At 54.5% G+C, this 25,441-nt stretch overlaps 1 protein-coding gene across 1 annotated transcript in view; it reads right to left on the bottom strand.

Annotated features, from left to right (window-relative positions):
• SLC2A1 (solute carrier family 2 member 1) overlaps positions 1 to 25,441 on the bottom strand; it is a 28,507-nt gene that overhangs the window by 2,279 nt on the left and 787 nt on the right. Inside the window, exons 2-8 of the mRNA XM_040231472.1 lie at positions 14,109 to 14,204; positions 3,370 to 3,530; positions 2,955 to 3,195; positions 1,808 to 1,970; positions 1,534 to 1,721; positions 1,168 to 1,272; positions 616 to 717 (exon numbers count right to left, since the gene is read on the bottom strand). Of these exons, the coding sequence (XP_040087406.1) occupies positions 616 to 717; positions 1,168 to 1,272; positions 1,534 to 1,721; positions 1,808 to 1,970; positions 2,955 to 3,195; positions 3,370 to 3,530; positions 14,109 to 14,204 (1,056 nt within the window). The remainder of the gene's footprint in view (positions 1 to 615; positions 718 to 1,167; positions 1,273 to 1,533; positions 1,722 to 1,807; positions 1,971 to 2,954; positions 3,196 to 3,369; positions 3,531 to 14,108; positions 14,205 to 25,441) is intronic.

The following is a 25,441-nucleotide window of genomic DNA, read 5'->3' as shown; positions in this document are numbered from 1 at the left end:
CCTGGGATAAGGTTATCATAGAGGTTGTAGTCACAGGCTTGGGGCCAGCAGACCTGAGGTTGATTCCTGGCTTTATCTGCTGCATTACGAACCTCACCAGGAAAGGGGGTGGGGGGACGTTTCCTCACTGGAGAAGTGGAAATATTGACTGAACTACTCCTGTGCTTCCTGAGGACTGAGTGAGATAAGGCATGTTTCCACGCCTCTCTGGTAAGGAGGGCATTGCTTTCTAGGGCTGTTTACAAGAAGAATTGAGGCTGTGGAGGAAGACTTTGCAGAGCAGCTCCAGGGGTGAGGGAACTTGCAGGGCTGGAGGTGTGGTGGTGAGAAAGCACCAGGTAGGGAGGAGCTGGTTCAAGACCAGATAAGAGTGGAAAGAGATAGCCCAAGGAAGCCGAAGGTCTGGCCCAAGCCCGGGGCTGTGGGTGGGGCAGAACGAGGGGGAGGGCAGAACGAGACCCCCACCTGGGGTCTGGATGCCCTTGGCCAGCCTGGGGCTGAGATGAGCACCTTGGGATGCCCACATGAGCTCCCCCTGCCCCCTCCTCTCCCCCTCCCCCCTGCTGGCCCTCCCCCCGCTCCCCCCCACCCCGTCCCCAGAGCACGGCAACTCACCAGCAGCGCCAGCGCGATGGTCATGAGCACGGCACATCCGGCCATGCCGGCCAGGCCTATGAGGTGCAGGGTCCGCCGGCCGGCTCGTTCCACCACAAATAGCTGTGGGCACAGAGTGTGTCAGTGCTTCCCCTCCTGGTGCCCCTCTGAACACACCCCTTCCTCCAGGAGGGTCCCCCCAAGTGCTGGGAAAGCCACAGGACACTGCAGAGATGGAGTGGCAGATGGATCGCCTCTTCCCTGGGGCGGGGTTCAGGGACTACGTAGGATCCCAGGGGGTGAGAGCTGCCTGCGAGAGTCAGACAGCTGAGCATTCCGGCTGTGGCCTTGGGCCAGCCGTGGCACTTCTCTGAACATCAGTGTCAACTGTTTGATCCCAGTAATGAACTTGACAAGCTGTTGAAGATGAAATGAGAGAGCACTTAGGGAGCACGTGATGCCTGGCTGGCTCGCAGTAAAGACTGCTGTCTGGTCACGAGGCCCCGAGGCCCTGAGACCACAGGCTGGACCCCAGCTGCTGGCTGGCTGTGGGCAAGGACGCGGAAGACTCACCGACACGACGGTGAAGGCTGTGTTGACGATGCCGGAGCCGATGGTGGCATACACGGGCTGCTGCACCCCCGCCTTCTCGAAGATGCTTGTAGAGTAATAGAAAACCTACGGGACACAGAGGCAGTCGGGGCTCAGCTGGGTGCTGTGGCTCTTCCCCGGCCTCCGTCCCAGTGGGTGCAGGACACACGGTCAGTAAAGCATGAAGAGGACACTGCCCCAGGGCCCTTCTGAGTTTGGGCTCTAAAGGAGAGCTGCTCCTCTGGCAGGGGTCGGTCTGCTGTTTCAGGTGTGGGATCTGTCCACAGCATGCCTTGGGCTCCAGGGATTGGCGGGGGGCACAGGAGAGGGTGGGTACTGGGCACTCACAGCGTTGATGCCGGACAGCTGCTGGGACAGCTGCAGCACCACGGCAATGAGGATGGGCTGGCGGTAGGCGGCCGAGCGGAACAGCTCCAGGATGGTGACCTTCTTCTCTCGCATCATCTGCCGGCTCTCCTCCTTCATTTCCTGCAGGTCGCGGGTCACGTCCGCGGTCCCACGCAGCTTCTTCAGCACTGCGGGGGCCGGAGGGAAGGCAAGGCCGGCTCAGCGCGGGGAGGAGGCCGGGGCCGGGGGCGGGGAGGGGCAGGGCCCGCCGTACCGCTCTTGGCCCGGTTCTCCTCGTTGCGGTTAATGAGCAGGAAGCGGGGGCTCTCGGGGCAGAAGGGCAGCAGGACGCACTGCAGCAGGGCCGGGATGAAGATGACGCTCAGCAGCAGGGGCCACAGTTCCTGGTTGCCCATGATGGAGTCCAGGCCGAACACCTGGGGGAGGCAGGGCCGGAGCAGCGGCTGTGAGGCATCGGCTCAGGGCTCGCTCCTGCCCCGCTCGCCCAGGGGCCTTTCCCTGCTTTAGAGAGAGGGCTCTAGTTCTGAGTCTAGCTGTGCCACTAATATGAGGCTTAACTTCTGAGGGGATTCCCTCATAGCTCAGTTGGTAAAGAATCCGCCTGCAATGCAGGAGACCCCACTTCTATTCCTGGGTTGGGAAGATCTGCTGGAGAAGGGATAGGCTACCCACTCCAGTATTCTTGGGCTTCCCTTGTGGCTCAGCTGGTAAAGAATCTGCCTGCAATGCAGGAGACCTGGGTTTGATCCCTGGGTTGGGAAGATCCCTAGGAGAAGGGAAAGGCTACCCACTCCAGTATTTTGGCCTGGAGAATTCTATGGACTGCATAGTCCATGGGGTCGCAAGGAGTCGGACCCAACTGAGCGACTTTCACTTTCACTTAACATCTCTGAACCTTGGTTTCCTCATCTGTGACAAGGGGGAAGCAGGACCTGCTTAACAGCATTGGGGGTGGGGGTGGGGCCCGGTGGGATAAGATAGCAGATGGCAAATGTGTCTGGCAGGGGGCAGGGGGACTGCTACTCTGCCACAAGATGATTTGGGGATGGAGAAGGGAGAGCCCTGAGAGAGGGGAGTGCATACATATATACGGGTATCAGGGCCCAGAGGTGTGAGAGAGATGGCATGTTGAAAAACCAGTAGGCTGCCCTGTGCTTGGGTCCCCAGGATGAGAAGAAAGGATACAAGGCTGACTGGGTGGGGATGAGAAGGGCCAAGGCAACTGGACTTGCTCTCCCACCAGGAATGGGGAAGCGGGGAGAGTGATGAACGTGGTGTGTTCTTGGGACCTGTGCCTCGGATGTGTCCACAAGGCTGTGCTCTGCAGGGCTGTGGAAGGCTGGGCAAGGAGTTGAATCTGTACACACACCCAGGGGACGGAGCCATGGGTGGGTGCTTACCTGGGCGATGAGGATGCCGACGACGATGCCTAGCTGGTGCAGGGTGCCCAGGGCCCCCCGAAGCTCCGTGGGGGACACCTCTCCCACGTACATGGGCACAAAGCCAGTGGTCAGGCCGCAGTACACACCGATGATGAAGCGACCCAGGATCAGCATCTCAAAGGACTTGCCCAGTTTTGAGAAGCCCATGAGCACAGCGGACACGAAGGCCAGCAGGTTCATCATCAGCATTGAATTTCGCCTGGAGGGGGCAGGTGAGGAGTGGAGGAGGTCACAGGTCAGGCAGGTCCCTAGAGACCCCTGGAAACCCCAGGGGCTGGGTCATAGATAATTCCCTAGGACAGGCAGGGAGGGCCCCCTCACCCCAACTCCAAGCTGGGACTCCATGGGCAGGGCCAGAACCCCTTCTACTCACCGGCCAAAACGGTTAACAAAAAGGCCCACGGAGAAGGAACCAATCATGCCTCCCACCGAGAAGATGGCCACAGACAGGGACCAGAGCGTGGTCAGTGTGGCGGGCGGGATGGGCTCCGCATAGCGCTGCATCCACGTCTGGTTGTAGAACTCTTCAATCACCTGCAGGAGAAGCAGCAGCCTGGTGGGTAAGGCCAGGACCCAGTCGTCCTCTTCTCTCACACGCCTCCTCAAAGAGGACCATTTTACCCCAGGATGCTGGAAGGAGCCCAGGGCCCCAGGACCAGGCCCAGCCCCTGGTCCCTCCCCTTCTGAGGGCTTCAGTCTCCCCACCCCCACCTCCTCATGAGAAACAAGGGGCTAGACTCTGCCTGCCAGGGAGAGTGGTGCCAGCTCTCACACCTCCCCCAGGTGCAGGTTCCAGGGCCCTGTGGTTTCCGGTGCTCAACAGGACTTTCTGGGGACGATGGCAGGTGACCAGCACTGGGAGTTCAGGCAGTGCAGAGGGGCTCAGAGACAGCGCTTCTGCCTGCATGCCCCCTTTTCCTTCAACGTGCCTAAGGCCACTGGCCACTCTGGCTCTCTCCCCAACCCCCCTTCCTGGGGAGGAAACACAGCTGAACAGAGGCCCTGGGAGGGAAGAGCAGGCTCACTTTGCACTCAGGGCCTGGTGTGAGCACCTTGCACCCAAAGGCTGGTGACACCCAGCTGCTGCTTTCTATCCACCAGGCCCAGCCCCTCCCGGCTGGCCTGGGAGATCCCCCCTGAAGGACCCACGGCCTCATCCTCTCTCCCAGTTGAGCAGCTGGGAGGTTCGGGGAAAAGCTACAGACGAGGAAGCAGTTCCAGGAACTGGAGACACCTGTCCTAGAGCAGGCCTGCCCGCTAGCCCTGCCCCCACCAAGGGGAGGGCCTGGCCGCTCAGGCCCAGGAATGTGGCAGGCGGGCAGCACCGGTTCCGCCTGCGCTCACTCACTCTACTCTCAGGCGACGCAGATACGTGCCCAGTGCCTCAGGACGGGCCAGACCCACCCAGCCACGTGTGGAGCTGGGCACAGGCCCAGTGTACCCAGAAACAACTTCCTGTGTACCCATGCCATCTCACACACACACACACACACTCGTGCTCACATGATCTGAGTATTCCTGGCTTCAGCAAGTCACAGACCTGCATGCCCCTGCGACCCTCACCACCTGCGGCTCAAACTCAACTCCACACCAGCCCATGCCAGGCGCACCCCTTCCCACCTCAAGTTCGGGTACACTGGGCAGTATGCAGTCTCTCACACAGTACGATTCCCGTCGACACTGCTCTTTGACTGTCCCTAACATTCCCAAGCCCCCTGGGAATGCCCACTCAGTGATCTATTTGTCTGTCCAGGGAAGCTGGACTCAACCAAGTTCAGACTCAGCTCTACCCCTCATCTCCAGGGCAAGTGTCTGTATCTCGAATGATGACATTAGCAATACCCACTTCATAGTGCTGTGGGGAATTAATGAAACACACTTCCAGTGCTCACATGCTGCTTGGGACCACCGCTGAGCTGAGGAGCCCGCCACGTTTCGGTTCTGACTCAAGGGCAGCGCAGGCCACTGACAGGCTGACGGAGCCTGCCCATGGGTCAAACTCACGGCTCCTGGTGGTGGCTCTGCCTTTGGCCTATGCACCATTTCCCCACCTTCCGCGGTTACTCCCCCTGAGGGCCTGCCCTGCCTCACCACGCCGAAACCTTTTGAAATCCAGCTCAGAGGGGTCCAGGAGTCTGTCCTCCCGGAGGGCGGGGACCCCAGTGGATTCTCCCCAGGGCCTGTCCCAGGGCTCACGCAGGATGAAGGAAGCCGTGAAAGGGCTCAGGCTCTCCTCCTAGAAGACCTTACTTCCACCAGGGGCACAGAAAGCAGATTTCAACCAAACAAACACAAAGTGCTTGTGTTCTTCAAGGGACAAACCCAACCCCAGAGGAGGACTGCTGGGCACAGCAATGCTCCATTTATCAGGCTCTGCAGAGAGCAAGCTGTCCTGGATAAGGGAACTGCCCAGATAAGTGACCCTCACCCCTTGGGGGGGGCCCACTGTCTGGGTGGAAATCTTTCTCCCTCCTATCCCTTACCCTCTGCTGCCCTGAGCAACTGGACGTACAAGCAGGGCTCGAGGGCACTCCTGACCTGCGGCTCTGCAGGGCCAAGGTGAGATGTTTGCTCCAGGGGGCATTTAATTTTTGCACTCTGTAGTTTACCCCCAACCTCTGTGGTTCAGATGCTTGTCTCACAGAGAGCTCTCCACACATCTGTTTTAAAATCTGCCAAGCCAGTTAATGAAGCTCGTTTGAATTGTGTGTAAAGAGTGAATATGTATAGTATTTGAGTACTGAGTGCTTACCACCTAAATGGGTTTAAGGGCATGAGGCTGAGGTCTTTAACCTTCTCCTTGGGGTTTGGCTGGAGATGTTGAGGACCCATGTGTAAGTGAGGTGTCGCCAGAGTCTCCCCAGTTACATCTCCTGAATGTGGTGACAAGTCAGAGGGACCAAACCCTGTCCCGGGCTCACTCTTTCTTGGCTCTTGAGCCCCTTGCTGCTTTGACTACTGTATGGGGTTGAGGGAGCTGAGCAGTCAGCCCCCTCCACCCTGGGCCCAGGTTCATCCTCTTCACCCCCAGCAGCACCTCTCGGCCAAGTGGAGGCTGCCTGGCAGGTTCTTGCCTCTGGACCTGGTGCTTGAGATTTGTGGGAAGAAGCCGAGTGAGGGTTCCCTTTCCCACAAGTGGTGTGTAGGCTCTCTTCCTCCCCTGCTGGGGGTCCATGCCCTGTGTGGGGGGTGAGGCGGACCCTTGGCTCAGGAAAGGCAGAGGATCCCTCAAGAACAGAAGAACCCTACATGGGGAGAAGTTCTAGGGTCACCTCTCCCACCCAGCCACTGCCCTCAGCATCATCCAGCAATGGCTGGGTGGCCCTCAGGGGAGAAGAGCCTCCTTAGCGTTAATCACTCAGTTCTATCTGACTCTTTGCAACCCCACGGACGGTAGCCTACCAGGCTCCTCTGTCCATGGAATTCTCCAGGCAAGAATACTGGAGAGGGTTGCCATTTCCTTCTCCAGAGGAATCTTTCCCAACCCAGGGATTGAACCTGGGTCTCCTGCATTGCAGGCAGATTTTTTTGCTGTCTGAGAGCCTCCTTACTGCTTCCTTAGCTGGATCCCACAGACCCAGTCTCTACATTGAGGCTCCTGGCAGCCTCCTCAGCCCTGGCTCACGTGCACATCTTCTGAATGCTCCAGCCTCACATTCTGGTTACGAGCCAGGAGATACTCTTAGTCCTGCCACTGCCCCACATCCAGTCACTCAGCAGGTCCCGTCCCTCAAATCCACCTCCTAACCTGTCCTCCTCTCTACCTGTCCTAGGTCTCACCTGGATTCCACTCCCGACTCCTCCTACCCACTGAAGCCAGATTCCGATTCCCACCATTACTCCCAGACTTGGCAGTCAAGCCCTGGACATCAAGTGGGCCAGGCTCAGCCCTCCTTGTCTCTGCTCCCTGTCCCAGCTTGTTCCCAGTCCTTTCCTGCTGTGTGCTGAGAAAAAAGGGCAGGTCCTGGTCGGCCCTGGCACCAGACTCTCTGTCCAGGTATCCCCTCATTGGAGCCAGAGGGCAGGGGCTCACTCAGCAATACTGTTGGGGCCAGCGTGGAGAAGCAGGATGCCCTGGGCAGCTGCCATCCCTTTCCAGTAACAAGCTTTTCCTCATTCCCGCCCTTCTCCTAGGGGTGAGGGTGGGAAGAGGTTTGTATCACATCTGACACCCCTCTCCCTTCCATGCCTGAGTAACTGTGGGTGAAGGACCACACGTCTGCCTGTCTAGAGTGGAAGGTCTGACTTCCTCTGTGTCAGGGCAGTGTCTGTAGTGAGGCTCTGGGCGTGAGGCAGAACCCACTGTCTGGCACTTGGAGTAAGCTGTTCCGCGTGTCACTGTTGTCTCAAGAAGAGAAGCCACCTCCTTGGGAGGAGCATTAGGGACAGAGTTTTCCATTTTAAAATTGCTGAAAAACAAAGCATTATCCTAAGGAACGTATAATACCAGAAAGAACTTGAATAACTAGCCACTTGCCTTGGGGAGTAAAGCTCTATCTTCAGACCTTGCTGGAAGCCCCAAGCTGAGGGACCCAGCAGGTCTGCAGAGCCCCAGGGCACAGACTTCATCTGGGAGTGGGGTGGGGGGAGGGTGAGGAGAGCTTCAGATAAGATTACCCATTTTCAGGTAGTGAGTCCCCTGTTAGCAGGAGGCATACAAGTCAAAATTTGGATCAGGGATTGGCATAAACAACTCATATAAAAGGCTAGATAGAAAATATTAGGGTCTGCTGACCACATTTGGCCTCTCTTCTGTTGCTTATTTTTCTTCCTTTTCTCTTCAAACTTCTAAACATGGGAAAAATCATTCTTAGCTCACAGGCCCTCCCAAAACAGGCTGCTGGCTGGATTTGGCCCCCCTGCCAACCCGTGTTCTAGAATTCCAGACTACTGCCAAGAGAAGGGGTATATGTTTTGGAACTTCTGGCTGGTCTCAACTTTTCCCTGGAGAGGCCTGGTCTTCTAGATCATCCGGAGAGGGAAATCAGTGCTCTCTCAACCCTTTCTTCTCTCTTTTAGACATACTGTCAGGATGAGGGGGTTAAACAGCCACTCAGTCCTTGAGCTCCAGTTAGAAGAAAGGGCTGGCTTGTCCAGTTCAGTCTCTATTTCCCATTCCTTCCCCACCTCTCCCCCACATCTGGGGCTGCCCGCACCCCTCAGCCCAGAGGGGATGTCTCCACAGCCGGCTCAGCCACGCCCCAGGGTCAGCTGGGAGTTCAGAGACAGATGCTCCATATGGGGCTGGACAGATAGCTTCTGGGTCCCCCAGGGCCTCTCCCTGGGGCCTGGGGAAGAGGCCCAGGCAGCCAGATGGAGCTGGAAGCTGGGCCCCACCCCCAGAGCAGATGACTGGACCACCCAGGTTGCTTTTCTGGAAGAGTCCTGACCTGGCTTCTCTCCAAGCCTTCGCTCTGACCTCCTCACTGGTCCTTGGCCTCTAGGGTCTCTCCTGCAAAAAGACCTTCATCTCCCCGGCTCACAGCTCACACCCTCAGGATGAAGTGTCTCTTCCCACCCCATGTGGCCATGCCCTCACATGGCAGTGCCATCTGAGCGCCCCACACCTCTGCACCTTCACCTCGCCTCTACTTTGCCTTCTGCCTGGTAAGCTGTTGGGCACTTTCCCTCCTCTGGAGAGCCTTCATAATCACCTTCTCATTACTGCAGTGGTTCCCAAACAGGGGCAACTTGGTCCCCCTCTGCCCTGGGAGGGGGTGATGTTTGGAGACATTTTGGGTTGTCACCCTGGTGGGGAGAGACGCCAGGGATGCTGCTAAACATCCCACAATGCGCGGGACAGCCCCTGTAATGCCAAAGAATCATCCGGCCCCACATGTCTACGGCATTGAGAAAAACCCTGCTCCAAGGGTCAGGTGCCCGCTCTCTCCCCCTTGTCTGCTTCCACCAGTCTGCCTGCATTTCCATCGCTACCCTGGACAGCTAACTAGGACAGGTAACCGCAAGGCCCTGTGTGCTCCCTCTACACTAAATTTCAACATGGGCACGGCCTGATTCATCTGGGTCCCAGCACAGGGCTAGAGGTTGAAAGCACGGCCACTAATTGAAAAATAAGCCATGCATCTGAGGGACTTAAGAGATGATGGCGCTGTGACAGGGTGTCATGGTGTAAGAGGCTGTGCAGCTGTGTGTAAGAAACTGAGACGTCTGTGCGTGACTAAGCTTGACTCGGCCTGAGGTCGGAGCAGGAAGGAGCAGCTGGGTAGCAGTTGTTGGCATGTAAGAGTGTTTCGGCGTCTGTAAGTGCAACTGCCTTTTCTTCTATGGGTGGTCAAGAACGCAGGCTGGAGCCAGGCTTCCTGGATTTAAATCCCAGCTCTATCGCTAGCTGTGTGTCCTTGGTTAAATTGCTTAACATCTCCGTTTCCCAGTTTCTTATAAAACAGGGATTGCTGTGTCTACCTAATGGAGTTATTGTAAGTAACAATTAAATTACTATTTCTAATGCATTTGGAACAACACCTGGCACGTGGTAAGTGAGCTGTAAGCTGTGAGAGTCTGTGTAAGTGGAGATGAGCGGAGGGGAGAGGGGCCCGGAGCTCTTTGGATCCAGGAGGAGATGCTGCTTGGGGCCTGGGCTGAGAAGCCTGTCTTGCCTCCAAGTACTTTCACTCACCAAGCTGGGCTGTCCTGGGCAGACCTCGCCTGCTCTCTAGACCAAGTTCCTCCTTTGGCAAACAAGGAACGTTGAGCCAACGGCCTGTCAGGCCCCTTCCAGCCCAAACGGCCTGCTTTCTGAGGATGCCTCAGACGGCCTGACACTGTCCCCTGGCCAGGAGCTCAAGGCTCCTCGATGGCCTTTAGCCAGCCCTGTTGGCAGCTCAGCCATGTGGGGAGGCGAGAGGCGGTTCTCTCCACCCAGCGCGGTCGTCAGGATGCCCTTGCTCGTTTGTTTGCTCTCTGTGTGGCTGCGCTCCCCTCTGCCCCGGCAGAGACAGGAGGCCTGGCGTCCATCTGTAGCTCAGCCTCTCACTCCCTGGGTGCCTTCAACCCAGCCTCCAGGCCTCCTTTATGAGCAAGAAGATAACCTTGGCCCCACCCACCGTGTGGGGCTTCTGTGGGGAGATAATTTATGAGGAGGTGCTTTGTCAACATTTAAGATAATGTTATGATTAATTAACCACTTCCAGGAGGAAGCCCTCTGGGGCCTGTTTTATGGGGGAGACGGAGCTCCTGGTAATTAACAGCAGCCCTGGCACTCTCACCTCTGCTGGGGCAAGGTCTCCTCTGGTGAGCAGGCCACCCCGGCCAGCGCAGCAGTTTCCTAAGAGAAGCGCTTCTACAACGAGTGGCCGGCCTCATGGCGTGGGCCGTCAGCGGGACACCTCACGCCACCGCATCTCTGCACAGGCCTGCGATTCCGCCCATCTGTCCCCTGGGGCTGGTTTGCCCTCCAAGGTCTAGCACAGCTGCCAACTCCCTGGCTAAGCCCTTCCTGTCTCTCCTGTCAGCCCTACTCCCAGCATTAGTCATTCCTTTCTGTTCCCATAGCACCGAGGAGCCCTCCACTATTAATACTCTCGCTGTTCCCAAGGAGTCTCCCCTCCCCACCCCACCCCCGCCCTCTGGATGGTTTTGGAGGGCAGGATAGGGCCCAGCTCTGACCGTGTGTCAGGCAGCTTCCTGAGGGCTGGGAGGTCTCTGCTGTGTTCACAGCTCATCCCGCCTCAAGTCTGGTTCATCCCTGTGGATTGAAGATGTTGGCAGAAGCACTGTGCCGTCCTAGGATGATGGCTTTGGTGCCTCCTGAAGCGGGACCATTGCCTCTGAGCCCCACTGTTGTCTCTCACTCTGGTGTCATCCTCTCCCCTCTTCACTTGTTAAGTTTATCACATTTGCTCCTGGTTGAGAAAACCTATGGCCAGGCTTATGAGAAGTTGTTTGTAAAGCGCAAGAGTAAACAGGCAGAATGCCCAAGAGCACGCCCCCTGAAAACACCATGCAGGTCTCTCTCCTGGGTCCCCAGAGGTTGGCTGCCCAAGTGACCTTTGGACAGGTGCCCACAAATGCTCCCCTGAACGTTTACAACTGGGTCTCTGTGCTGCCCATTAGGCTTCCAGATTCCCCGCCCATCTGCCACTGAAATTCTCACCTTTCACCGGTAGCTGATTAGATGGGAAAGAACTGGAGGTCGTCACTCTGGGTTTGTCCACTCCTGCACCCTCGGAAGTTTGTCCCCACAGCCTCTGCTCCACCACCACCTGCCTCCTTAAGGACCCCCCCACCCCCTGCCCCAGCTTCACCCTCTCCTCCGCCAATTCCTGACAACCCCTTTAAAAATGAAGTTTTTGTATTAAAAAAGAAAACTTCCTAGCCCCACAACCCTCTGGCGACTGCTCCCTTCCTCCTTCTCCACCAGTCCCTGGGAAGGGCTGTCTCTGCTCTTCCCACCTCCCTTCTCCCTCTTCAGCCCATTGCAGGGGGCTTCTACCCACAGGACTCCGCTCCATCAGCCTTGGCAATGCACGGTCACCATCGGGTCTTCTAAATTCAGCCATACCGGGCTGCTGTGCCCGGGTCAGCCTCTGGAGCCCGACAGCATTCCTTCAGTTGTCCACATCCGAGTGCCTGTTTTTACCGATGGGTACTGCTCTAGGGACCGTGGACCCTCGTCCTCAGGTGCTTCCATTCTTTCTCTGGCTCAGGAGGGTCTTGTCTCCCAGCTTAGAGGGGCCCGCTCTCTTCTTCCTCCTTCCCAGGACCTTCTATCAGTGGGTGCTATCCAGGGCTTGACCTTCACTTCTCTTTTCCACTAACAGTCTCTCCAGGAGATCCTTCTCTACCACTAGTGACCCAGCTGTTGGCTTTCTTCCCCTGGCTACCCTCCGAAGAAGCAGACCCCCGTGTCCAAGTGTTTGAATGCTGTGTCACCAAACCTCAGTTCCTGCGTGTCCCACAGCCCCTACCTTCTCTTTCTCCAGCCCCAACGTCAGTCAAAACTCGAAGCCAGTTTTAAATCCCACTGTCTCATCCTCAGGCTGAACTGATGACCAGCTCCTACTCAGTGTTTGTTTTTCTAACGTTCTTAAAACAACTGCCTTCTCACTGTTCCCTCGTCTCCAGCCTCACATTCTCAGACCCAGCCCACTGCACCAGACGCCTGAAACATTTCCCTAAAATGCAAATCTGACCCGCTCTGTCCTCTTCAATGGGACCCTATTGTTCTCACCCTGAAGGCCATCCTCCCAGCTCGGCCTCTGCGCTGGTGCCCACATGCCCATTCTCACTGTGCCCTGCCCTGCCGGGGGCTGGAGATTCTGCATATGAAACTGCCGACCACAGGGGCCCTCTGTGGTCTGCTTCTGGCTCACCTCGTCAGCCTCCCATCCTTCTGCCTCCTCCCATTCTACCCTAGTGACACACACTTTCTCTCCTCTGGGCACTTTCTTCCCACCTTTGTGGGCCCCTGCTTACTACAGCCCTGTTCTGTTTCTGGAAAACTCCTCTATCCTGCTCCCAGAGTCCTAGTTCTGTCACTCCGTGTAACTCCCTGTGTGATCACAGTCAAGTGATCACTCCTGACACAGTGTGACCACTTAACCCAGAACTGCTCATCTCTGACTGTACACGAGAAACAGCTGGGGAGCTTTAAAAGTTTGATGCCCAGACAGCAACCCAGACCAACGAGATCAGACGGTGAGTGTCAGGAGACTCCAGTGTGCAGTCAAGTGGAGAACTCAACCTCCCTCTTAAGACAGTACACACTTTGTATCTGAAAGGATTCCCAAAGGGAGCTGACTCCGGGGCACAAACCTAGGCAGATCTGCTCAGAGCACTGAGCAAAAGCAGGCTTGGGACTGTTCCAAGCATGGGCCCGAGGTCGCCCATGGAAAAGCCCCATCACTTCCACTGCAGCTGAGCGTGACTCAGCAGGCCTGGAGTTCCTAGTGACCTGCTCCCCAGCTTTGGGCGTGGCCCCCACTGCCACCCTCCGGCTCTTTGGAGGAGGCCCCACTCTGACTGCTGGTTGCCACCCCACTCCCCCAGACAGGCCCGGATCCTCGGGAGCCAGCCACACTCACTTTCTGGCCTCACCCATCTGGACCGTGAATGTGTTCAGAGGACTTGTCCACTCTCACTTTGTCCTGCCCGGGGAAGGTATGGACTTTTAAGCTGGCAAGGTGGTTGGTCAGGAAGACGGCCCGAGATTGTGTAAACAAGAGAGTTTGGCTTCTGACTCCACATCCCCTAGCTATGTGACCTTGAGCCCGCTGGTCATTTCATCTGCCCTGAGCCGTGATTTTCAGGTCTAGAAAGTGGAAATCACAGCCCAGTGTTATGAATGTACACAGCAGGCCTGGTATAGAGGAGGGACTTGTCACAGTCTCCTCTCCTGCCCCCTTCCTTTCCCCTTCTCCCTAAAGCAGTGGGCTGGCTAGGCTGGAGGCGCTCACTGGGGTCCCTCCCTGTCCAGACACTCAGGTGAACAAGTGAGAACAGATCTGGGGTGTGTTGTGGGGAGAAGGGAGTAAACAGATATGTACCCCGCCCTGGTTCCTAGGACAAGAAGCCATTTTTGCTTTGCCTGGCCCTAGGGCCTGCAAAGAGACAGGCAGTTTCAGCCTAGAGTGGGCTCCCTTACAGGGGAGTGTGCCACGTGTGGATGGGTGAGAGCATGGGTTCAGGGACCATCTGGCTCGGAGGCCACCGAGGCAGACTGATGTTGCCTCCTGGCTCCATCTCTTACTAGCTGGTGATGCCAGGCAGGCTCTGGCCATTCCCCACACCTGCAGGGTAGGAGTGGGCATGGCTACCCGCCTGCCTGCCTTACAGTGCGGTGTGAGCAGCAGGTGAGAGAATCACCACGGCAGCCCCTGTGACCCAAGGGCCGCGTGAATGCAGCACTAGGTGGAGCACGGCTCGGCTGGGTGGGAGGCTGGTCGGGATGATCTGTAATGATCCCGCGACTCTGTGGGCCTTAAGATTCCAAGGCCAGAGCTACGAGGGTCTAACCCGATCAGGGTCAGAGTATTCGCTGGTGATGTCTTCAACATCCGAGAGGCGGGGTGAGCGTGTATGTGGGTGGGGTGTGCTGAGGGTGCACAGCAGAGCCCGCTGGTGTTGAGAAGCCAAGGATGGGGCGGCACTCACCTTCTGCGGGGCGTTGATGACGCCAGTGTTGTAGCCAAACTGCAGGGAGCCGAGCACTGCCCCTCCCACGGCCAGCATGAGGCGGCCCGTCAGCTTCTACAGAGGAAAAAAAAAGCCCACACTGTTACAGGCATGTCGGGGCCCAGGTTACTAGAGGGCAGGGCTTGGCTGGCAGGTTCCCATTCAGTTATCTTGCCTGACTCCTGGCACCACACCAGCTCTTCTCCCAAGAAACTTGGCCACTTCCTGACCTCAGGTGCCCAAACCAGCCCTGCCAACTTCTAGACATGGGGCTGGCCAGGCTCATTCCTGGGGAGAGAGGAATTAGGGTCTTCTCCCTCTCTGTAGCCAGGGCCTGGCATTCACCTCATTGCCCTGGTGAATCCTGGGGTTGAGGTGGACCCAGATTCTGATTAAGAGGCCCAGGAACCAATGCAAGGGGGTGCCAAATGATGTGGGAAGAGCAGCATAGATGGGTGGGGGCAGTACCCTGGACTTGGAGATGAGGATGCAGGCTTCTACTTCCAGCCCACTGACTTCCTTGCGCTGTGAATTCCACCAGGTAGATCCATGTCCCTACTCCTGTAGGGCCCTGTTTGCTGTAAACCCTTGCCTCTAGTCACAGGGTGGGCACCAAGGTGGAGACCAGTTCTAACTCACTCAGGGGGTTGCATAGAACCAGGCTGGAGCTCAGGACAACCATCCTGAGACCACGAGCTTCCCAGGTTGTTTGGACACAGATGACATACCAGCCAGGAATGTGCTTTGCTAAAGTAACACGACACAGGTGAATAAGAGTGCTGGGTCAAGGTGTTTCCAGTGGGCAAAGGGCTGGGGCAGAAAAAGGGCGGGGGTTTGTGTCTCCCGGAAGCCAAGGGCAGGAAGGCAGCAGGCAGGGAGGAGGCCAGCCGGCAGGAGGGCCTGGGTGAGTGAGGTGACTTGCTGGAGAAAGGGAGAGAACTCTTTTTTCCCCCTGTAAAATGAAGAAGCCAGTTAAGGCAGGCTCTTAACTGGCTGAAAGAATGGAGCCTGGGGGTGGGACGCCAAAGAAACAACAGGTGTTCACCAGGTGCATCACACACCAGACTTGGTACTGGAGGGGAGGGGTGGAGGCGCGGATCCGGAGCCACCCCTGCCCGTGGCGGGAGAGCCTCAGCTTGGCCACGGCCTTGCTATGGGCCCTGGCCTCCCCTCCTCCCTCCCGCCGGAACCCAGAAGCAGCCCTGACTTCAAGATCCTCACAGATGTTGCTGGGTTTAGGTGTTAATTAGACATGTTCCTAGTATGGTCTTTTCATTCTCTAGAAGCCGTCAGACCAACGATTGCAAAAGCCAAGGTTCTCACGTCAGAGGCTGAGAAAGAGGAAGGAGGTTCTGGCCAGCTGGAGTTCAGAGCCCATTTCTTGTTGGGGCGGCAGGGGAGAAGCTGGGTCCTTCCTCCCCATGGCCCCTTTCTGGCCAAACTCTGGCCACTCATCCTAGACTGTGGGGCTTTCCTCCCAGCAGGCTGCACTCCTTTTCAATCCGGCCCCTCACGGCCCACCCTGCCCAGCATACCCTAGCACTCCCAGAGCCTCCTTGCAACTGCCTGGGGAGTCTTCAGACCCCAGACTGTCGGTTCCAGGTGGGTGGCGAGTGCCCGACAGACCTCCTCTGGGAAGGGGCCCGGCCTAGCCCAACTCCCAGGGCGACCACTGGGACCAAGTAAGAGGAAGATATCCCAAGGACAGGAGGGCTTGACAGTGGCTGTTGAGCCCCACACACGGGAGCTTTCTGCCTCTGAGTCACAGGCGTCAGCTTGGGGCTGGCCTTGGGGTTGGCCATCATCTGATACTAATGGTATTCAAGATATGCATTTTCCTGGTACACACAGGAATAAGCAGAAAACTAGCAACGCAAACCTATGATTTGAAGAAATGTGGCATGGCTATATAATAGGGTGCCTAAAAAAGAAAGCTCTTTAGGTAGAGATTTGGCATACTCCTCCTGTTATAATTAAGTAAGAAGCAAGGCTTCAGAACAGTGTGTTGTACGCTACCTTTTGTGTGGAGGAAAAAAAGGCTGGGGTTGGGGAGAATATACACACATATTTACTTAAAAGAATGTACAAGAAAGGTAGCAGTGTGCCTTGGGGATCTGGGTGGCAGAGGCAGGGTAGATGGAAAAAATTTCATTTTCCATCCTTTTGTACATTTTGTCATTTTGTATCACATGAATGTATCACCTATTCAAAAATATTTTTTACAAGTCTTGTGGTTTCATATTATTTAGAACACAGCAATTTAAACAAACATAAGTGAAAAATGATACAGATGATATGCAGATCTGCTAACAATCGCGCCCTTGCCTGAATGACACCGCAGGAAGGGCTCTGTGAGGGATCAGTACTATTACTACAGGCTCTTTCTCAGTCTGGCTCTGATGTACCAGGGGTCTCTGGGCCTCTGAAGTCAGTCTTGGGGGCCCCACTGAGCAGCTGTGCCTCTGGGAGTGGGGGCTGCCACCTGTCAAGGTCAAACTCTGCTTTAGAAAACCTGCCCACCCAACCACGGGGTTATATGCACTCCACCCAGGCGGGCTGTTGCATCACGACCTACTAAAAGGCTTAGTGATTCATGCTGCCAGCCCTTTCCTGACATCAAGGAAAAGCATTAGGTCCATTGGGAAGGGGGAAACTGGTGTGATCTGAGCTTCATCCAGGTCACTACGGGAGCCCTGCAGGGACAAACTTTTAATTTCACCTGGGATGATCAATCAAAGGTGGGTTCCTGGGAGATGACACTGGAGTCGGGCCGTGAAGGACATGCAGGGAGTCTGCCAAGGGGAGAAGCGGTGGCAAGACTGCATTCCAGGTAGATAGAACAGTATGTGCAGGGGGAGGGTAGGGGGCCCAGCACAGTTGGATTCATGCTCAGTGTGGCTGGATGCTTGATGCAGGGGAGGAGCATGGCCCTGCTCCTGGGTAGGCACACAGCACCCATCTCTGCCCCTGTTGCTCCCACCACACCCAGCGTGATCACTACTGGACTAGGAACCAGGAGACCCAGGCCGAAAGGCAGAGTGCCGTTTCCCTTCACCTTGAAATTGGTCTTTGTGGTGGCTTTGACTCTGGGTCTCAGTTTCCTCACATGGGAAATGGAGTAAGAGTGCCTTCCCTAAAGGCTTGCTGTCGAGTTCTGGGTCAATGCCCATCATGGAGCCGGCAGAGTTCACTTGACAGGTGTCTGCTGAATCAGGGAGGGATGGGAAGCCATCTGCCTCCACCAGCTCTGTGGCTGGAACTGAAAGGCAGCAAAGCAGTCCATTCATTCAGCATGTATTTATTTAGGTGCCAAGCTGATGGACTAGTTAATGAGAAGGGTTCCAAGTTCCACAGCTCATGGCTTTCTCATGGAAGCCTTTTATACAGGTGGAGGAGCAATGGAGAGCCCAGAATCTGAGAGCCCCAGCCACCTATGACCACCTCTGGGGATGGGGCTACCTTCTAGAACACCCCTTGCCACTCCAGACCTTTGCCCTTGCTGTGTCCTCTATAGTCTCAGCTTCTGCTCCAAGCAGTTGGGGAATACCCAACTGCTGTTCCCCCACCACACTGGGAACTGAATGGGACCTGGAGTGCCCAGAGTAGGATGCAGCGCTGAATGTTTGTACAAAGGTAACTGGTCACTTTCGAAATTAGTGTTTTGGGCAAAATTGGCTCTGTGAGTATCTATTCCCTCCAGCCCAGCATTCATCCTAACAGATTCCAACTTGGTCATGTAACAAACCCCTGATGAGGACTGGAACATCAGCTCTGAGGGCTGAAAAAAGCCTAATAGTAACTCTCCAGCTTCCACCCCACCCCACAGGGAGGCAAAGGCCTCTGAGTTCAAACCCTGATTCTCTGAGGGGTGCCCCAGGCAAATGCCTGGGCTCAGGGCCCTGCACAGAGGCGGCTCTCACGCCCCCATCCCTCGCCACCCCACCCCAACTCTGGGGGTCCTGAGGCCCACTGAGAGCTCTCCCTCTCCCAGAAAGCCACCCATGACGTACCTGCCAGCTTTGGGACCTCTCCTCCCACACATGGAGATGCCGGGGGGGCCTGGCCAGGTCACATATCTTGCCAAACATCATGCGTGGCCTTTTGACCTGTGCCTGTGGGCCAGGCCCTTCCCTGGCACACACTCCAGCCCTGGGCTCTCCTGGTCAGTACTGGCAGAGGGAGGGCATATGGCCATGCCATTGAGGTAGGTCACTCCCTGTGGGAGGAGGGTCTGGGGGGAGGGTCCCTGAGCCGAGATGAGCCACAGGTGGCTCGCACCCCTTCCTCCTTCCACAGCTCCCACATGGCCCTGGGGTACATTGGAACAAGGAACAAGGACTGCGTGGCCCCCAGTTCTAAGACGGGTGGGGCAGGGGCTTATTGGATCGATGACAGCTCCTTTTTAATTTATTTTGTGTACATTTCTTTTCTAAGATTTCATTTGAACAAAATTCTGGTCAGTACAAAAAGAAGCCCAAGAAACTGCAGAATTGCTGTAATGCTCTCCCATGATAGATGGGGACCCTAAGGCCAGAAGGTAGGGGCCAGGTTACTCAGCAAACAGAAGCCAGTCCTGGGACTTGAGTTCTTTGGATTCCTGGACAGACATTTTACTTTGAACTCTTCCAGCCTTCCAGGTCTCTTCAAGAAGAAGTGTGATAACCCTGGGAAGCACGACTTTCAGGTGACCTGAGGCATTTATTTACTCCTCTCCAAACCCTTTTCTTCAAACCTTCCAGGGACGTCAGGACTTCTGCATGGCTGAGCCACCCCTGCACCCCGCGGTGGCCCTATAGGCAAGAAGGTGCTCATCAATCTTTAAAGCAGAAAGTAGAGGAGGGAGCTGCCACTTTTATCAGCGCTGGCAGCACCAGCCAGGCCCCAGGCAGCATGCCAGGGCTGCTTCCACATCCTGATTTAACCACCACCACCAGGCTCTTGGGGAGAGATTGCTCTCGCTTCGGAGGAGAGCCTGGAGGCTCAGAGAGGGAAAAGCGGATGGCCAGAAGGCCTTTGGCTGCTGCGAAGCCTCATTTCAAGGGGTTTCTGCTGCCAAATCCTTCCTGCTCATGTCTTCCCTCTGCTTCCGGGTACTGGTGCCCGAAAGGAAACAAGGTTTCTACCTGGTACTTCCTTCCTATGTAGGTCACATTTCATCCCAGCAACTTGCTGTGCCTTGCCCTGTCTGAGCCAGGACAGCCCAGACCCACACTCAGAAACCTCTTGGCCACTTGGGTTGATTCTGTTCTAAGCCCAGGTTAGTCAACTATGGCCCGTGGTCATGGTCAAATCCAGCCTGCCAGCTAAGAATGGGTTTTACATTTTTAAGTGGCTGGGGGTGGGGGGCGTGGAGAGAAGACCAAAACTTTGTGATACATGAAAATTATATTAAATTCAAATTTCATGGGAGTTCTCTGGCGGTCCAGTGCTTAGGACTCAGCACTTTCACTGCTGTGCACCTGGGGTTCAATCCCTGCCTGGAGAACTAAGATTCTGCAAGCCACACGGCGCAGCCAAAAAAAAAAAAAAGTTCAAATTTCAGTTACCATTAATAACATTTGATTGTAACACAGCCATACTTGTTTGTGAAGACTGTATTGTTACGGCTCCCCTTGTGCTACAACAGCAGACCATGCAGCCCACAGAGCTGACAATATTTACTTACTATTTGGGCCATGACAGAAAAAATTTTCCAGTCTCTACTTTAAGTCCCAGGTGCTCTGAATGGCTGTGTGCAAACCCAACCTACGATAGCTGCACAGGATTTTTCAAAGCCTTCCAGGCAAAACCAAATCAGCTTTCAAAAAGATGTTAATTGCAAACAAATAACTGACTCCTTGAGCCAGCACCTGGGTATGTGGAGAAGCCAGCACCCCAGAGAGGGACCTGTTCAGTGGGGAGGTGCGCCCCTACTTGACTATGAAAAGATTAACTTGATAAGACTATGGGACTATGCAACCCCAACCCTCTCAGCTGACAAGGTTAAGTCCCAGCTCCCCTACTTGTATGACCTTGAAAAAGTTCCTTCCCCTAAGATCTCCTGTTCTCCATAAAAGAGGCTTCCTAAGAATAAGAAGTTATATTACTAAGGAAAGGCAGTACTTGAGTGCAGGTCCCCAACACTGTTCTGGTCAATGGAGATTCAGCAACAAACTAAACTGAATCCCTGCTTCATGGAACTTGATATTTTAGATGGGGCAGCAGTGTGGGGAATGGGAAGGTAGAACCTTGATATACCTAAAATATATCAGGTGGTGAGTGGCATGAAGAAAGAGAGTGATGGGAACAATCACTTAATTCTTAATCGGGCAGGACATCTTGTAATGGAATATTATGCACCTGTTGGAAAGAACAGAACACACCTATATGTACTTGATATGAAAAGACTGCCAGGGAAGAAAGAAAAGTAGCAAGCAATGTATAGAATGTACACTGTGTGTAAGGAACGAGGAGATAATCACTTTATATCACGGCAAGTGCTTAAACGTGCAGAGACAAACACCATAGGTATTGGTGGGTAAGCAGGAGGGAATGCACAGGGCTACACAGAACTATGTACAAAGTGTGATCCAATTACTCTAAATTCCATTTATAGGCACATATATACACACACACAAAAAGAGGTCTGTGAGGGGTAAATATCCAATGATTACAACTGGGAGAAGATGTTCACTCTTACTTTGCATTTGTTGCTAAGTCACTTCAGTCGTGTCCGACTCTGTGTGACCCCATAGACGGCAGCCCACCAGGCTCCCCCGTCCCTGGGATTCTCCAGGCAAGAACACTGGAGTGGGTTGCCATTTCCTTCTCCAGTGCATGAAAGTGAAAAGTGAAAGGGAAAGCGCTCAGTTATGTCCAACTCCTAGCGACCCCATGGACTGCAGCCCACCAGACTCCTCCGTCCATGGCATTTTCCAGCAAGAGCACTGGAGTGGGGTGCCATTTTGGCTCCATTACTTCTGTAACTTAAAAGAAACCCTTGCAACCTGACCTAGAGAGGTAGGTATTATTTCTGTTGTTGTTTAGTCGCCAAGTTGTGTCCAATTCTTTGAGACCCCACGAACTGTAGCCCACCAGGCTCCTCTGTCCATGGGATTTCCCAGGCAAGAATACGGCAGCGGGTTGCCATATCCTTCTCCAGGGGATCTTCCTGACCCAGGGATTGAATCCATGAGTCCTGTATTGGCAGGCAGATTCTTTACCACTGAGCCAGTTACAGTTGGGCAAAAAAAGCTCCAGCAGGAGGTATGGCTGGCCTGGGGTGAAATGGTAGAGCTGTTTCCGGTGGAGCCCTTTCCTCCTCACTCCCCAGTGAGCTCTGGGCTAGGTGATTTGGGCAGATGTCTTGTCCAGCAGAGGCCTCCGTAGCCAAAGGTTCTCTAAGCTGGGGTCTGGCAAGAGCTCTCTCCCCTTCCAGGGTGCCAAGGCCCTTGGGAAGCAAAAGCCAGCAAAGTGTTGGTGTTGAAGTCTTAGAAAGGGTCAACTGTCCTCAGTCTACCAGAGTTCAAAGTATGGGAGCCCTGCTCAGTTACTGCAGAACCCCAATGTTTATACATTACCTACTGCCTCCCTGGCCTGGAGGTCAGACAGTAGAGCCTTAGGCTCCACTCCACTCCTCCCATGGATGAGGCGGGTAACAGCTGGAGGTTTGTTGTGGTGGCCAGGCCTAGACACAGCCTCTCTGAGCCCAGAAGTCCAACCAGGAGGCTTCTCAGCCTCCACAATCCTGGGGACGCTGAGTGACTTTGTTACCTCTCTGCCCCGGAGTAAGGTGGGGGAAGGGTGAGGTTGCAGCTCCCAAGCCAATGCTGCACAGTTCTCCTTTGTCCTAGGCCTCCCCAGCTCTGCCAGCTAGGGTGGGGTGGGTTAGGGGAGAACTGGATGACTGTATCCCTGGAGCTGGAGCAGAGCTCTAGGCCCTGACATCCTGTCAGTGCCTGATCAGGAGGGACTGGGTAAAGCTGAGCTCCTTGGAGTCACAAGCTGATTATGGGGGGATTTGGGGTTGACCCAGCTCCAGGCCAGTTAGGGTTGGTCCCGAAATGGCTCAGCATGGGACAAGGATCATTATAGAGATGTTTACAATGTCTGCACACCCAAACTGAACGTGCAAAGGATCCTTCCGTTTAAAACAGCCACCACCCTGGTTTAGGGCACAGGACCGGTCTCACCACAAGCACCATGGGGAGTGAACCTCCATTTTATGGGGAAGAAAACCAAGGCTGAGGAGAGTCACATCCCCAAGGCACAGTGTTGTGAGGATGTCTTGTTTCCTTTCACAGAAGGCTTTCAGGTCAAATTATATCTAATCCAACTATTAGACTGCACCCAGAAAGAGCCTGGAAAGTCCTGGAGTCTGAGAATTCCTGCTCATTTGGGGTGAACGGAGGGTGACACAGAAAAGAGGGGTGTGAAAGAGGAAGTATTTTTTAAAAAATAGTGAAAAACATCTCAAATTTTTGGACAGCTATATCTTGGTTAAGCTTTTTTCCTTCTCTGGCCTCCGTTTTCATCTGTCAAACGGAGGGTTGGGCCATGAACTGGAAGGTCCCTGCTGGGGACTTTCCTTTATCATCTTCTTGGGCCATCCCAGAAAGGCTGGCAGTGTGTTTTGTGGTGGGAGGCTAGTTTATGACCTTGGAAAAGTCATTTTCCATTGAACCGTGATGTCATCATGTCTTGGTATCACCCTCACAGGGAAGGCAGGGCAGCCCCTTCAGTGGACCCATCTCGGGGCTTGGCACTCTCACCCATGTTCTGCTCTGCAAACCAGCTTCCTAACAAACCCCAAATGGAGAAGAAGTGGCCATTTGGAACTTTAAGGATTTGCCTGAACAAGTGATACAGCCCCGGTATGCTGGGGCTCCCCAAAGGCTCCCATTGCCAGACTGTCAGACTTCTGGACAGAGGCTGCAACCTAGGTAACCCCAGGTCACCTAGGGCCCAGGTAAGTGCAATGCATCATGGGAGTCCAGAGAAGCAAGGGATATTTATGGAGCATCCATGGGGACAGACAGACACATTTATTTCCGAGTTCTTGCAGACACTCTAATGATGAAAATGACATCATTCTGCGGACGCGGTAACTGAGCTAAAGCTGGAATTCAAAACCACAAATGCAGGACTTCAAAAGCCTATGCTCTTTGTACCACTGAAGGGTTGAGGAACCCCGCAGATTTCTATTTCTCCTTTGTATGGAGGATGGAGTCGGCAGAGGTCCTGGGGTGTGATTAGGGTGCCAGGAAGGACTAGTTGAGGGATCTTCACAAAAGGCTGGGCAAGACATCTCGGGGCAGGACTCACCCTTGTCTGCTGCCCAGTAGGGAGTGTGAGCAAACTCCCCCGGCTGGAACAAGAGGGTCTTCAACTTGTCTCCTCCCTACTTTTCACTCAGGTAAACATCACAATGAGCCACAGAGAAGCACCACAAAGTGCAGGGAAGTCAGATGAGTCAGTTCCCAGTTCTAAGGAGATGAGGAGGAACATAGCAAAGCGAACTTCAGAATCAGACACCCCTGGTTTTAAGACCTTGGGCAAGTGATATAACCTCTCCAGGCCTCAGTTTAACCTCCTGCACAAAAGGATGGGGCGTGCTGATTGAGTCAACAGATCCAAAGGGAAGGGCTTTTTTCTAGAATGTATACAGGATGGTCTGTAGAAGGTTTAGCAAAAAAAAAAAAAAGAAAAGAAAAGAATTTTTTTTACTATAACTGCTATCTGTATTTCCCTTTTGAAATTTCTACTTTATGTACTCATATAATCAATTATTATAACAGTGCACGTATATGAATTTATGTGTGTGTGCTCAGTCACGTCTGACTCTTTGTGACCCCACGGTCTATAGCCCGCCAAGATTCTCTATCCATGGGAGTTCCCAGGCAAGAATAAATGCAGACAAACCTCTGGAAAGGAGGCACTCCAAAATTATTTACTGATGGAGCAGGTAATCAAGAGTTTGGAGGGTACTGCATGAAAAACACCCACCTGCTACAGCATTTAGAACTGGCTGACACATGGGCAGCCCTGGAAGTCAGGCAAACTCTCTCCCCTCCATTCAAAACTCAAGAAAGGCTCATGGTGAAAAGGGACAGTGTAGACTGAAAGCACTTTCTGATTAGCCGGGGTTCAAATCCAGTTCAGCCACTTACTAGATGTTTGACTTCAGGAAAGTTACTTCTCTTCTCTGAGCTCCCTCCCTGAACCATATGGAGGGTCAGTGATACTGAAAAGCATTTGAGCCCAGAGCCTAGTAAACTATTAAGCAGCTGTTGAATTTCTCCTCCACTTTTTTCTCCACTCAGAATATTCACTTATCCACTCAACAAATAAACACCCAGGTCCTGCATCATATGCTGAACAGACATTTCTTTCCCTTGAAGGAGTGAAAAAGTTATCCTTCTCTTACAGACAGTGAAACTGAAGCCCAGAGAGGTTAAGTGACCTGCTAGAGCCCTGAGCTAACATAGCAAGCAAGTATTTAAACTTTGCAGTGGTAGTTCTTACCATTAGCTAAAAGAGCTTCTCATTTTATTTGTATTTTGTTATACCGCAGCATAACAGCTCACCTATGACTGTGGGGAAATGTGTTTTGGGCTCAGGGTCTCCCTTCAGGCCAGGGCGGGCTGGTGAAGCAAATTGTCTGGATTCCTCAGGCACAAAGGCGCCTTTTCCCGCTGAGGGTACAGCTTGGCCACACTGTCACGCACCTCTCTGCCCAGTCAAAACCTTGCTCAGTTCCACCGGACACCTCCACCGCCCATAGGAAGGGTAGTGCGCAATTCAGTGCTAACCCATACCAGGTGAAAAAACGTACACCCTCGCGCCTTCCCTGCCCGAAAATAAGCGACTTGAAATATTCTATAGAAGGGGGAAGGAGGGAGTAAAGAAATAAGGCCCTACACAAAAGGTGGGGCCCAGTAAATACTTGTTGGAAAGGAGTTATTCTGGGAAAGTCACAAAGATCCCCTCTAGGGCAAGTCCTACAGGGGGAAAAAAAGAGATCGTATCGAGGCAGTTTGCTCCCGAGGAAAGACTCCTCATCTATTCACAGTCCCGGTGTCCCGCAGCTCCCTGGCGCGAGCTCCTTCCACTCAAGCCCGGGCCCCCTTCCCGAACCCCTGTCCCCCCCCCGGGATCGCGGCGGCGGCCCCCGATGTACACTCTCCGCGCGGCCCTCATCAGCCCCTCCTGAACAGGGAAACGTGCCACCTCGGAGCACATTGCCCCACTTGGCTAAAGCTCTGGGGCCTGCCCTACGCGGAAAGAAGGGCCTCGTATGCGGGCTTTTCGCCTCAGCCCTGCAGCCAGACATC

The sequence above is a fragment of the Oryx dammah genome, unplaced genomic scaffold (genome assembly GCF_014754425.2).
Source record: "Oryx dammah isolate SB20612 unplaced genomic scaffold, SCBI_Odam_1.1 HiC_scaffold_28, whole genome shotgun sequence".
In the NCBI taxonomy this organism is placed as follows: domain Eukaryota; kingdom Metazoa; phylum Chordata; class Mammalia; order Artiodactyla; family Bovidae; genus Oryx; species Oryx dammah.
The sequence above is the reverse complement of the archived record's forward strand: the minus strand, read 5'-3'. Positions and strand labels throughout refer to the sequence as shown.